We start from the raw sequence: 14,336 nt of genomic DNA, 5'->3' as shown, positions 1-14,336 counted from the left end.
AGGGTCCTGGTTTTGCCAAGAAGCAGACAGCGGCTTTGCGCAGGCCCTGGCGACGGCAGGATGTGGCTGCTGCGGGCCCAGTGCAGCTGTAGGTTTGTCACCCTCTTCCCCTGCTCAGCGTCCCCAGCCCTGTGTCTCAATGCTGTTAGTCCGCTCGTGGCGGCAGGCCGGCCCGTTTCCCCAGGCACACATTGTCACTAACAGCTGCGGGTTTTTTAATCTGAGTACAAGTCTTTATTTAGTAGACTTACAAAAGAACTGTACATGAGAAGTACAAAAATATGAAATAGGCTTTGAATCTTCTTAGGTAAAACTACCATCATTTTTTTTTTCAAGCTTTAGAAACACGTAACTTGCACAGCTGGCATCTTAGGTAAATTGCTGTCATACATTGCAAAACTAGGAAAAAAACTTCCTGTAAAGTAGCTCCAGAAAAGTAGCTGTATGTACCCAATCATACACGTTACTGTCAATAAGTTATTAGTTTAAGACACAATGGCACACTCATACAAATTCCCACTTTGTAATCTCTCCTTTAATGAATTCCATTGAAAGATGCAGTATCACTTTCCTCTTCCAGTCCTTATAATATGATTAAATATAAACACAAAACCGATTAAGAATGATTTGGCAGGCTTTATACTTGTACCACTTGGATTTGATACTACTTTGTAGTAAAAATTAAATAAATATAAATATGTTAAATAAATACATTGTAAAGGAACACCCCACTTCTGTTAAATTCAGCATTTCTTCATCCTTCCTGCACTCTTAATGCTTTGTCACAGCTTTGGGGGCCAATGAAAAGAAATACTGCATCTTTAAAAGCACAGGCTCACTTGGATGGAATTGGCAACCCATACAGCCAGAAAATGGGGTTCCTTTACTGTTTTGTCGCACCCATTAAAACCACTGCCTCTAATTTCACTGTTCTGTACATCTCTCGTCGTTTCCTATTTAGCTCCTTTTCGCCAAGACTCGTCTTACCTTTGGCTCTGCAACTGGCGACCCTTCTTTATGAGAAAGTAAGGAACACTTGCAGTAGATAAATCATTAGCCTCTCACCAGCAGCTCACAGCTGCCATCAGTGTATTCTTCTGAAGTTACTTGTGTAGATCTTTTCTGATACTGTGATTTAAGTCAAGGACTGTTCAAGCTCATCTGTGAATACTGGTTGATATTTAAACAATTAAGCTTATTTTCAAAGTAGGTAAACCTTTAACTGATCTTTCAAGTCAGTATTTTTTTAGAACTTCATTGTATCTGCTCAAGTATGAGGGACTAATTTTTCCAGGGTAGTACTGATTAAGCAGAAATTACATTCTCTCTACTGTTTTTTGGATAATCATAAATGATTCTCTTTACAATCACTAATGCATAATGTGGCAGTAGTGCAATGGCAGGTTCTGATGATTTGCTACAACCGAAAGGCTCCTTTTGCAGATCCCGGTCCCTAGTAATTATATGATTTCAATCACTGTATTTTGATTCTTTGTAGTAAAACACATCAGTTGTAAAATCACGTACAGTACAGGGATATTGGGTGATGGTTATATCCAGCTTGTTCTCTCCATTTTCACTGTCCTGAAAACTGCCTTGGAATAACTCCATCACCAGGGTTCATTGCTTTTCTAAAGTTAGCACGCGCTCCTCCGGCTCCTCCCGTCTCCTGCTCCAGCCCAGGCAGCGGTACAAGGCACTTGTTGGAAGCTTGATCTCTTCCAAGAGAGAGAATTCAGCTCTTTGATCCCACTTTTCCCTGCTAATGGTAGGCCTGTTTCACAGCCCTGTGCTTGGAATGTCGGTCCCAGAGAAGAAAGTTACGTCCCTCTCCTCTCAAACAGTGTCTCCTGCAAGGCTCAGCTCTGCAGAGTCCTGGTGATAGTAATGCTGAAACAGTCTTTCTTGGCAGCAGATATGCATAGCATTGTAGGTGTGTAGGAGCAGGTGAGGGAAACGAGCTGTAAAGTAACACACGAAATCATCTGGGATGGAGCCCAGGGTCTCCTGCACTTCGGGGGGCAGTTCTCGGTAATGGTGCTTCTGTAAAGCAAAAAAGGATAGGGGAAAGCTCAGCCGGAGGGTACGTCTCCAAGGATCCTCTTTTAAATAGAGCGGTCTCTCCGAGATGCATTTTCATGGCCAAAGTAACCTCACATTAGGCGGAAAGCAGCTCAGTACCTAAACCAAGGTACTGCCAGCCATGGGCTGGCAACAAACAGCAAAGGGAGGCAGAACCATAGCGTGCATTTTGCTTATGCAAAGAAGTCCTTTACCTTATTTCTCATTGCCCTCAGAAGATCCCGCACTGACCCTCCTTTATACGATCTGAATTTTCGAAGATCTGCAAAAGAAATGACAAGATTTCTCCTTGTGTTTTGATGCAGTTTCAGTTGCTGGCCTCAGAAGTAGTAAGGTATGTGTGCCTACAGTCACATCTCCTTATGGGTGTGTTTCAATATATAAATGTGTACTTTAACTTGAAGAAATACTTGGCTGACAAGTAAAGGTCATGTGCCTAAACTCAGGCAGCGTTACCCTTGCTGTCCTGTCCCGGCAAACAGGGAACAACCGCGTGTAACTCCTTTCCACTCTGATCAATGCTATCCGTTACCTGTCTGAAGAGGAACCGTGATGTGCTCTCTCCAGTCCATTTTCACCACCTCTCTTCCGCCTCTTTCTAATTGCTTGACTATTGGACTGTCTAAAGATTCTTTCTCTATCCGGTCACTAACATCCTGGAAGAGACATTGAGGTTATTTCTAGTTTTATTTCCAAGCTTTTTCCAACAATTTAGAATTGCAGCTTCTGCCAGTTAGAGCCTGGTCTGATAACAGAGTTATGATTCTACTTTACTCCATGATTCATTTCTTAAGAGATACCACCTGGGTATTACAGCTTTGCTTCTTCAGTCCTCACAGTAAGGTTCTGGATTCTATCACCTCAAACATCCACAAAGTTAGGAGAGACTGAACTTGAGATACAAAGAATGTCTACAGGAGTCCTTAGAACTTAAAGGATTGAAAAGGTCAACACAAACCTGAAAAAACTGGAGCTGTTTTTCTAAAGGCCAAAAGAATGGGTGTTTTAGCACACAGCTGGCAGACGGACGTTTCTGAGGGTCCATGTTTATCATTTGCTCTATTAAATCACGAGCGACTATGTCCTCTGCAAGGAAAAGGGTGATAATTCATAGGCTGTAGGGAAATCTAATGTTTTGTACTTTAGAAAGTCACTATGTTCTCTAGTTCCTCCAACATGATCCTGAACGCTGGCCCCACGAGCTCGTACCGCCCTCATCGATATGCTGGGCAACCAACAGAAACTCAGTAGCGTTGAATCAGTGTGATTATGAAAGACATGAAATAATTCTTCAAATAGATGAAATAACTCTACTGTCACACTTGCCGAGTTCCAAATTTTGTATCCCAGAGATGCTTTGGGGTACTACTGCTAAGAACTTTAGCAATTTTACTTCAGGAGTATGTTAGGAGTACAACTTTCCCCACTGCCATGCTGGGAATCACTGTGAGTCATTGTTCTGTCATTTCTGTTGGCATTTTAATGCCCATGGAAAGTTCACTGAACCCTGTAGTTTATGTTTACCGCGCTTTTCTTACCGTGCCTCCCTGCGTTTAAAGACTCCAGGCTGTATGCACCCAGCAGAATGTTGGCTTGCCGCTGTAGAGATTTGCCAAAGGGATGGCTGCCTTCAGATACCACATAATAAAAGACACAGCCAGCTGAAAAGATGTCCACGGTATATGTCTGCAAATAAACAACCTTTAATAGCATGAAAACTTTAATTTTTCCCCCTGAAGACTGAGCCATCATCACAGAGTGGTTATTTTGCATCTAAGAGTAGAATAAAACTTTTCAGAATCACATATTCAGCTGTAAGCCAGCAGGAATGTGGGGTTGGACCAGATGACCTTTAAAGGTCCCTTCCAACCCAAACGCTTCTACGAGTCTATGAACGCCCAGGCATCGAGTACTGCGTATCTTAAGGTCTGACTGCAGCAACGTGCCACGCGTTGGCTGTGCTGCCTCCTCCCAGGGGAGATGAAGACTTACAGGGTTCTCTTTGCAGTCTTCATTCAGCATCTCTGGGGCAATCCACCCTTCGGTGCCTGGCACGCCCGACCGACGGCTAAAGCTGTGCCTGCCCACTGCCAGCTTCTTGCACAGCCCGAAGTCTGAAATCATAGCTTTGACTTTCCCATGGGCATTAGGCATCGAGATGAGGATGTTATGGGGCTTCAGGTCCCTGTGGACTATTATAAACACCTATTTATCCACTCCAGGCAATCCCAACAATATTTGTAAATTTTTAATGTATTTGCATTGTAAGCCTTTCACAAGGCTGAAACACCGTTCACTAAATCAAAGTCCTAACCTCAAACTTTAGTAGAGGCTCAACACCTTTTTACTCCATAACCGCTAGTCATCATGATTTATAGGACTTCTATCCAAAAAACGCAGCGCCCTGAACAAATGGTAATGATTGGCTTCATTACTCCAGTGCAGTGAATGTTACGGGTGTCAAAAGACAGACACTCTTGCTGCCAGCACTAGGTGGGGCTTCTACAACTCTCTCTTCTGGGATTAAATAAATACAAGCTCCCAGCACCAGACCAGTTTGTCTTCTGTTTTTAAGTAAATGTACCACTCTCCATCCAATACTGAAACGAGAGGCATTCTTACCAATGCTAAGGGAGTGCAGGTAAGCAAGACCAGATGTCGTCTGTTGCAGGAGAGTGATGGGTTGTAAGCCATGCTGACTGAAGGCCTTCTGCTCAACATACTATAAATTACAACAGAAAACCACAAGAGTCAGCCACAACATTGCTTATTGTTACCTCTGCATAAACAGTACGTATATCCCCTTCTCCCTCTCCAAAAAAAAGGCTGGACTGGGTAAATCGTACGAGCTGGTAACATGCATAAAAGAGACTTTTTTTTTTTTTTTTTTTTTTTTTGGCTGACAGCGATGATCTCTGAACATCATTCAGAGCTAGAAGTCCATACAGCACTGTGCTCCAGAGCACGAGCAGAGGGTCTTCAAAGTCTGGGTGACAGGAGCGGGAGGATGACTAGAAGGGAGTCCTTCATAAGAAGGAGAAAAATCAAAGGACAACGGCTTCTGGCCTTAGATCAGTACAGGTTTAGGGATGTCTTTCTAAAGGTCTAACGACACCCCTGTTGTAGGAAAATGTATTTGTCACAGAGGTGATGGCGGGAGTAACCAGAACCTCTCCTGTAGCAGGCACTTCAGCAACTTAAGCTAAAGGAAACTGAAGGCCTTTCAGGGAGCAGACCTCCACCAACTCATCCCCCATCACCTCCTGTAAAGTGGCAGCACACAGCTCAATGGCGATGTACTGAAACTGCCGGTCCTTCTCCGTGCAGAAATATCGGATCACATTCGGATGCTCATCCGACTCTCGCAGCAACTGTACTTCACGGTCTGCAAAGCTGAAGCACTCAGGAAGAATTCGTTTCACTGCAACATCTCGATTATCAAACGTGCCCCTGCAGACAGGAAGGAAAACCACATCGTCATTGTACGCTGCAGACAAAGCGTGTACAAAGCACGTGACACCAGAAGACATTTGGCAGAGGCCTATTAAAGCATTTATCATGTTGCAAACAGATGCATTTGGTCATTAAACATTTCTAAGGGAAGTAAAGTAGTTTTTGCTAGTGAAGAAACATGGCATGAAAATATTCCAGACACACACAAAATACTTTTTCAGAAGTTTAATTTCTGTTAATATTAGATAGGTGTAGGTTTGATGTTGTTTGTTTTTTTAAAAAAGACCTAATGCAAATAACACAGTCATCGGTCTATTTCATGCTGAATGCACTTTTTGTCTTCTACCTGTAAACAATTGTCCCTTCAGCTCCGTGTCCCAATACATCCTTAGGGTTAAATGAAATCTTGCCAACCATCACTCTGTTTGCATCTTCGTCTGAACAAAAAGCAAGAAACAAGGACTGGTTTAGGATGGGTCAAGTCAGCCTTTTACACCTGCACATCCTTATCTTTAAATTAACACCACAGATGATCAAAACAAATGAACATCTGCATTTTGGTACTCACGCTGAATAAGCAAATACTCTCTGGGGACCAAATGACCCAACATGCAGAGTCAAACACTGTGTAAGCACCTGAGGTAAGGTCTGGAAAGATCCTGTCTCAAAACAGTAGAAGAGACTAGTGGTTCTCAGCAGACAAAACTCTTTCTGGAAAGTTTTACAGCTGCCTTGCTGCATTCAGGAAATGCTGACTGACAGTTGTGGGAGTGGGTTTACTAGCAGCTTCCCTGACTAGCCTTTGAAGGGACAAAGGAGTGTACAGGAAGGTCAGGCAGGAAGGCAGGCCGTGCTGCCTGATCCCTATGTCTCCATCCCAGTTAATCATAATAATACATATTTTTATTAAACAAACTTCTCCCTGCTGGTTATAAGAATGTACTGCCACAGACAACATAATCTCTCAGACAGCAGTTCTGAACTGGATATTCTTCTAAAGCAGATAATCCTGCTCAAAGTCAGGGCACGGCACACCGTCACGGTGTTCTGCAAATGGTCAGACTAAATGAGAATGATCGTCCTTTTCAGCTTTCTGGTCTATGAAGTACCATCAATAAGTATTTTAATTGTTGTGCTGTATGATCATACAGACTGGGGAAATACAGAGACTCACAGTCAAAGATACTGGATTAACTTTACCTCCCTCTTCTTGCTCAGTGGAGAGGCAGCTCCCAACATCAGATGTGGAGATGCTGGAATATGCAGAATGGTTTGATGCTCTTGGGGACATATTTGGTGTGCTGGTAGCTGAGCTCTCTGTCCGTCCATAGGAGGTCTCCAAGAAATCTGTGTCTGGGGGTAGATCACTAGGAGCACGAAAGGGCAGCTTTTGTTGCTGCAAGAGCTGTATTTTCTCTTCCAGCTGATGCTGCCTCTGTTGCTGATGATGAATGCTCTGTGAGAAAGGACCTCAGTTCCATAAGTGGAGTGAAGTTTCTTACAGTCACAACACAAAAGGGACCTCTATAGCTGTTGGGGTAGCCACCTCCAAAAGGTGGGAGGAAAACTCTTGTTACGACACCAACAGCCACGTAGGCTGGGGAACTTTCACTCACCCACTTTCAACTTCATTCTGAACTTCCATTGCAACACTGAGAAATCACACTGGTTGGTTAACATGGCAAAAGCTAACTGCTACTAGGCTAACTGTCTTTAAATCAAAGAAGGCTAAAGGCTTTGATCCAAAAGCTGAAAAACCTGACAGTGGTTCAGGTGAAGAAGAGAGAAGCCAATGGTGTTAAGGTCACGTCCGTGATAAGAATAACACATACAAAACCCAGAACTGGTGGGATGGAAAAAAAAGAGTCTCCGGAGTTGGCACATACGCCCAGAGAAATCACTGTTATGTCAAGTTTGTAGCCTTTGCTAGCCCCTGCACATCTGTGAGGAGGGAAAAAAACCTGTAGTATGTTACGTTCTAACTCCTGTATCATTTCTTGGGCTGTAAAATGTTACTGACTCTCCCAAAACTCAAAAACACATCAAGCTAAGTCTGCATTACCATTGGATAAGTGATGATAAAAGCCACCCAGCCTACAAGCAGGAAAGTGCTAAGAATGATGGTGGCCATGTCCTTCAACATGGAGTCCACAGGAGCCTCTGGCCGAGGGACAGGCCGAGCAGGTTTCTCCTCAATATCCTTCGGAACAGCAGGAGGCACTTCTGTTGAGGAACCTTCAACTACGTCAATAACCTAAGAGGCAAAGAAAGCTCTGTTAGCTCAGTATCTTCATGGGTAGTGGAACACTTATACACTAGCCTTACTGCTGTAACATTTTTAATAACTTCTAATCCTACCAAAGTCAAAGAAAGTTTCACATGTGGGAAAAAAAGTCAGCTGAAAGCACTAATTCTGAAGTAAGGAATGACACATCATCATAGCAGTGATTCTGCATGCTAAGTACATGAAAATCTGACACAAAAAAAGCAAAGTAATTCCATGTAGCTTTTCTTCTGAGCTCTTCCCCAACTTCTACCCCAACTTCTACCCCGTGCATTCTTCAGTCGTCCAGTAAGATGATTGTTCTCATCACAAACCTTGTCAATAGTGGCTTTATCAGAGTCGGCTGGAATCACGTTTTCAGGCCTCTTAGGTAAGTTGCTTGGGAATTTCTCCAGAATCTTTGTAGGGGCAGATAGTGGTGTTTCATGGTGCCCTTTAAATAAAACACATTTGTTGAAATAAAAAGTTGTCCCTTTTCAGGAAAGATATCTTTAATTTCAGCATCTTCGCTGAAGAGCATTATAAAGTTGATTTACAAAAGGTTTGAGAACATCACAGGACAAAAGCTCAAATTAAAACATTTTTTCCCTCTGTTCTGCCCAAGCAGTCACAGGTATAGCGATGGCAATCCTGAAGAACTCTGTGCTCAAGCACTGGCTGGGGCTTTGCCTCCTGACCAAACACCTCCCAGCCGGCTCACGCTCAAGGTAGCTTGGCTTTGTGATGTGCCTTGAGATGAAGATCGTGTTCTAGGTATGAAATGGTTCTGAAGAGCACAGCACAAGAAGGGAGCAGGAATCCATCCAGCGCTCGCTCAGCGACAACTGCTCTTCATGCCCCTTTGGCTCGTGCTAGCCAAGTGAGGGAGACGCTGCTGCACTCCCAGCTTGGGCAACCGGAGCGGACAGAGGAAGACTCCTGCTCGTGTACAGAGCAGGGAAGAAAAAGGAGAAAGCCTGAGGGCACAGGTCATTTAGCGAAGAGGGTTGCAGAGGAACAGGAACTGTTTAAAGGGAGCCGCTTGACATACTGCAAGAGCAGGACAGTGATAACGAAGAAAGGGATCACAGGGGAAAGGTGGCAGTTAGAGACGCTGGAAGCTACACCCCATCCCTGACACAGAGATCCTATGGCATACATCACTTAATTATAAACTTGCATCACCTAAAACTGAACTTCAGATGGTTCCTCATTTTGGAAGCAAAACTGTAAATGTCCCGAAAAGTCGATTCCAACATTTTGGGATTTGAAACACACAGGACGGCTGATCCTTTATTAATATTATCGTCAGCCTCTGTGTGTTATCCTCCATTTGTAAAATGGGGCAAACATGACCATCTGATCCATTATGCCCAATAAAAAAAAATCCAAAGGAACCAGAATACAATATTTACAGTAAATAATAAATTATCTATACCCTTCTCCGAAGGAGGGGGCAAATAAGCAATAAACAGCTTTCCACATAGTGAGCTAAGCACTCTTCATTCTCAGTACTGAATAAAGCAGCGGCCTTGGGAAAAACAGAATGCAGTCAGGCACTTAAAGACATTAATTCATATGCAAATGCAACGAATTAGAAACGATTACTAGAAGTCAGTCCTTGTGACTGATTTACAGCAGCTGGAAAACAGCTCTGGGGTTCGGGCTGGAATCGCTGCTGGAGGGCAACGCGACCCTGCAGGAGCGGCCGAGGGGGTCCGGGCAGGGGAGCTCGGATACCTATGAGAAGCCAGTCGTTCCAATAGCTGAGTTTGTTCTTGTCTTTCAGTCTGCCCGAAAACTTGACATCCGTACTGGGGGTGATGAAACACTCGCCATTGTCTTCAATCGTAACTCCTTCTGTTTTTGGACCCTCCAGTAAGGGTATGGCACTGCCGCGGGGCTAGAGGGAGAGACTGTTGTTACAGTTAAGGACGCACTGTGTCCCTACAATATTTAAATAGGAAACTAAATAAAAAAATGAAGGTCAAAATTGGTGCGCAAGCAAAAATTACTGGCAGCAAAGTCAGCATAAGTAAACACTGTCATTATGCCCTCAGCAACTGCTTCAACAACCTTGGACATTAGACCTTCTAAGTTACATGTTGCCTAGGAGAGGAGATTACGCTCTCTTTTTTTAGAAAGTTAAACAGGATCTTTATTTCCTACCTGGACAGACACAGCGTGAGCAAAACAAATCTATGATGCAGTTTCCTATCTATGGAGAGTTACTTTGACGAATAAACCAGCAATTTTAACATTAACCACAAAGCACCAACAATACAGCGTAGCAGCCGCTGGTCCACCCCTGCTAAGCCTGCCTGGCACAATTCCCGATGAGCTACAGTTACTTCTTTGCAGCATTCGAAATGATTCCTGCAATACGGTCATGCATTCTAAGGCTTACTGTTAATTGTTTCATGAAATATTTAATTTGCTATGTATTTCTTGATAGCAACCTGTAATTTAAAATTTCTGTAGACGTACAGCCTGCAGTGTTTTATTTTCTATGTTAATGGTATCCCTTTGCCACTTTACTATGGCAAAGTTGTCCTTTTATTTTTTTAATGTATTTTAACGTATCATAGAATAGTATGTTTCCATTTCAACATTTTTTTTTAAACTCAGGACAGTACTAATTCTGTAAAGGCACTTTTCAGCGGGCGTCATTCAACTCTTGCAGCTCCCAACTTACCACAATGGTTACTCCTTCATGCACCATCGATGGGGATGCATACAAGCTTGTGGAATATTTCCCTACATATAGAGTCGGTCTGGAAAAAAACAATAAGTGTTAGAAAGAAGTAGATCATCTTAGCTAAAACCTTGGCAACGCAATGCTGCGCAACTAATGCATGAGTTTCTCAAATCATCAATATTTATATCTTGAAAAGCCTGGATCTGTAAAATTGTTTTAAGTATTGCTGTACTATGAAGCCATTCTTTTTAATTATGAAAGCATTATTAGTTGATTATTCACATCACAATTCCTCATTTGACATAACTCATGTCCTATTTCTGCATTATTCAATTACTGGTATTTGCCAAAATGCCACGCATTTTTTTTTAATGTGAAAGGCTTCACATATTAAAAAACAACTCCATTCCATATTATAAAAAACCTGTTCAACACAGAACATCTGATAAGTTATGAATATGCATTTCCTAAGTTTACGATAATTTTTTTTTTGTCTCTGCCTTTAGACAGTAAAAACATCAAATGGGATACAAAATAACGGCTGAAGAACTAGAGCTGCTTTTATGTATTCTTTTCACCATCTTGAAACTTGTAGAACAATCTTTAACTGCATCTATACAAATAAGGTTTTAATGACAAAGCTCTGTCAAATAGAGAGTGAGGACAACAGGAATATCCGTGCTCACGTCAGTTTGCTCTTGGTCTCTGTTTCCTTTGGGAAAGGGTATTTCCACTTGGTAATGTGTCCAACCTCCCCAGACATGAAGGTCAAGTATCGCAGAGTTTCTATCCCCACGTTAGTGTGCATAACCTTCCGTAATCCTTCACGTTGCCAGATGTAAAAAGCTACCACAGGAGACGCGTAATTCTGAATCCACAGTACGTCCCCAGACTCACTGTCCACGGTCACCACCAGTCCATCTCCATTGGACACGAAGTGGGACATTTCTGCAAGACACAAATATACAGACGATCTGGATTGCTGCAGACATGCAATTTTAATAATACATATTAACAGTTCGAGTCCATCACACCTTACATCAGCAACAGAATAGCTGATTGGCAAATCAGTCGTCAGAATTGGGTTGATAAAAGTTCGGTTGCAATACAACAACACTGCCACAGCTTTCTCTGAGTGCGCATCACGGTTTAGGTTTGCTTCCTCTCCTGCCATTTGTCACTAAATTTTAAAGAGTTGTATCTTCAAGAGCTGTACCTTCTTAGACTCAATTTACCTGAAGCTACCTAACAGGCTCCACATGTTACGGCATGTAAAGGATAAAGACTGGCAAATACTTATCAACTGCACAAAAAAAATCAGACAGACAGCGTGTCTTATCAATTCTAGAAAAAAAATCAGAATATTTTTGCATGCTTGCAAAACCCATGGCCAATACTGGGGGGCGTTGAGGGGGGGAAGAAAAAAAAAAGACAGCAATTAAATTCTTACTGTATTTTATGTCTTCATCAGGCAGAGTAGCTGCATAATCAAAATAGGTGGCATTCCATCGCAGCTCCTTCTTCTTGGTGTCATACATTGTGATCGTGTACTCTGTTAAAAAATATACAGTCTGTGAAGCAAAAAAACCTATGAGAGAATAGAATCAATCATCTCAAATCTGGGACACTCTTCAAAACACCACACACACACCCCCCGCTTACTGCTCTCTGCATTTCATTTTCCCAACACTCCGGGTCAATAAACATTTCATAGCTGGTAAAGATAATACCCGATCCACTCGTGTACTGATCTACAGGAATCTCCGAACATGCCCTGCAGGCAGTTACTGCCCACGGTACCAGCCTTTTGTTTTCACTGCACAGCTTCGTCTGATGTACTTGGTTTTACTGACAAGTTTCCAAACCCTGCATTCTAAAATTCAGCATAGCGTGTTCTGTAACTGAGCTATCACACTTGCAGAACACATTAACAGAGAGGGCAAGGAACAAATCTGTAACACTCATTCCTTTTTACTACTCAATACCTATATGGTATTGGTCTAATTTTAACAGTTATCTAGAATGCTGCATCAGTAATTTGAGCAGATATGCTGTATCTCCATTTTCTTAAAACAGTTTTTGCAAAAGCTGTATGTTACAGAGCAAACTTGGGTTCACAGCTGCTACTGGAACGTACTGTTAAACAATATAAATGCCACTTAGTCAACAAGAAAAATAATGGACCATGACCACTGCCAAAGTTAAAAAAATCAGTATCTTTATGGTGCTATAAAGAGTTAATAATTTTTCTGTGTACAGTCTAAAATCATAATTTACAGCAGTTTTTCTAAGAAAACCTAAACTGATCACAAGGTATTTTGTTATGATCCTAAACTTTAAAAACAACGACAACAGAAATCGTCTTCTAAGCTGCAGAAAAAAAAGCATATGACCTGTTCTCCCAAGATACAGGAGGGACGTTGATGGGCAAAGGCTTTCTGCAAATGAGGAAGTCAGGGTTTGCTGTTTCTCCCCAGTCATGAGGTCAATCACATACCAAATATCCTGCTTTTTACCTGAAATCATAATTTAAGCCACATTACCATTTGGTTGGAAAACTACACTTCCATCAAGCTTTTCAGTCTTCTTTCTTTAGCAGGCTCATGAACTTAGCATGAATAAAACATTTTTAATAAAACAATTCCTCATAGTCAGGGTTAGTTTCGTCATTTAGCACTACTGGCCAATCCCAAATATTGACAAGAAAAATGAAATACAATATTTAGAATGGTAAGTACTATTGGCTGAATCATTTTTTCACACTGATAAAATCTAACAGATTCTGAGTGCGGATGATCCTGTGAGCTAGCAGAAGAGGAGGCTGAAGTGCTCATGTTGACGACAGTAGGTGGAAAAAAATTATGAGGGTCTACACATTTCAAATTGAATAAAGATTGTAATCCTAACATCCCACTCAAGACTACTTGAGCCACAACCTTAAATATTTATTTGACACTAACACATATGTGTTCTGTTTAGAAGCTTCAAATAAACCTTTTTAACTCCTTTACTGGAGAGACACAAAGTGGAGAATCAGAAGTAGGTATTGGCCATTCAGAAGATTAGAAAAACAACACTAAATTCATCCTGATCCTTCACACATTTCACTGTTGTGATAAGTAATAACTGTCCTTCCTTCTCCCTTTCTCCTCCCAAATCCATCTCCAATTAGAACCAGTCAGGGCAGTGAGCCATAAATTTGTGTAAAAATGCGTAGTGTAAGTTAACTGACTTATCTCAGATAACGGAGGATGTCTATCTGTGTTGCAATGGGATTTCTAATTTAATTATAATTGTCAGCAGTCAATGACATTTATAAGTGTAAGAAGATTTTAAGTCAAAGTCACTTTTTGTTGAGAGACAGAACCTCAAGAAACCAAAAAACCCCATACAGGCTATTTACTGCTTAGAAAAGCTGTTTTCTCCTATCAGGAAAAGTAGTAATTGAATTATATATTAATCAGATTTTCCGTCATCAGAAAGGTTCTTGAAAAAATCATAAATAATACCCAAAATACAGCATGTTTCCACGCAGTCTGCCTGGGAGTCTCTACATTTTGTACTCACTGAACCTACTACAGTCTAAGAGAGACGACATTCAAGCTCACCCATGTACAGGATCCCGTCTGAACTGCGACAAGGAGATGCCTGCACCAGCTCTGGGATAGTAAACGGAAGTTTCTAGGGGAAAAAAACAACAATAAAAGCTTATTCACATTGGTATGAGTGTCTCCACATTTGTTCACAAAAAAGGGTGGAGAGAAAACTTCAGAAATCTCAATTTTTCTTACTTTTTGTTTGTATTATTGCAGTGCCTGAGAACTCAAGATTTCAGGTCAA

The 14,336-nt window shown here is 41.8% G+C and overlaps 1 protein-coding gene across 2 annotated transcripts in view; it reads right to left on the bottom strand.

Moving 5' to 3' along the window:
* Window positions 1-217: 217 nt before the first annotated feature.
* ERN1 (endoplasmic reticulum to nucleus signaling 1) overlaps window positions 218-14,336 on the bottom strand; it is a 37,926-nt gene continuing 23,807 nt past the window's right edge. The window contains exons 5-22 of one of the 2 annotated variants that reach the window (XM_074607465.1): window positions 14,105-14,177; window positions 12,890-13,012; window positions 11,947-12,048; window positions 11,183-11,444; window positions 10,494-10,572; window positions 9,539-9,701; window positions 8,134-8,252; window positions 7,598-7,789; window positions 6,736-6,991; window positions 5,882-5,972; window positions 5,343-5,532; window positions 4,705-4,804; window positions 4,075-4,274; window positions 3,621-3,768; window positions 3,041-3,168; window positions 2,615-2,738; window positions 2,277-2,344; window positions 218-2,043 (exon numbers count right to left, since the gene is read on the bottom strand). In XM_074607465.1, coding sequence (XP_074463566.1) covers window positions 1,837-2,043; window positions 2,277-2,344; window positions 2,615-2,738; window positions 3,041-3,168; window positions 3,621-3,768; window positions 4,075-4,274; window positions 4,705-4,804; window positions 5,343-5,532; window positions 5,882-5,972; window positions 6,736-6,991; window positions 7,598-7,789; window positions 8,134-8,252; window positions 9,539-9,701; window positions 10,494-10,572; window positions 11,183-11,444; window positions 11,947-12,048; window positions 12,890-13,012; window positions 14,105-14,177 — 2,625 coding nt within the window. In that variant the 3' untranslated portion in view covers window positions 218-1,836. Of the gene's footprint in view, window positions 2,044-2,276; window positions 2,345-2,614; window positions 2,739-3,040; window positions 3,169-3,620; window positions 3,769-4,074; window positions 4,275-4,704; window positions 4,805-5,342; window positions 5,533-5,881; window positions 5,973-6,735; window positions 6,992-7,597; window positions 7,790-8,133; window positions 8,253-9,538; window positions 9,702-10,493; window positions 10,573-11,182; window positions 11,445-11,946; window positions 12,068-12,889; window positions 13,013-14,104; window positions 14,178-14,336 lie in introns of both variants that reach the window. The other variant, XM_074607466.1, reaches the window with a different exon arrangement.

The sequence above is a fragment of the Larus michahellis genome, chromosome 14, assembly GCF_964199755.1.
Source record: "Larus michahellis chromosome 14, bLarMic1.1, whole genome shotgun sequence".
Classification (NCBI taxonomy): Eukaryota; Metazoa; Chordata; class Aves; order Charadriiformes; family Laridae; genus Larus; species Larus michahellis.
Note: the sequence above shows the minus strand (reverse complement) of the source record. Positions and strands in the feature narration are given on the sequence as shown.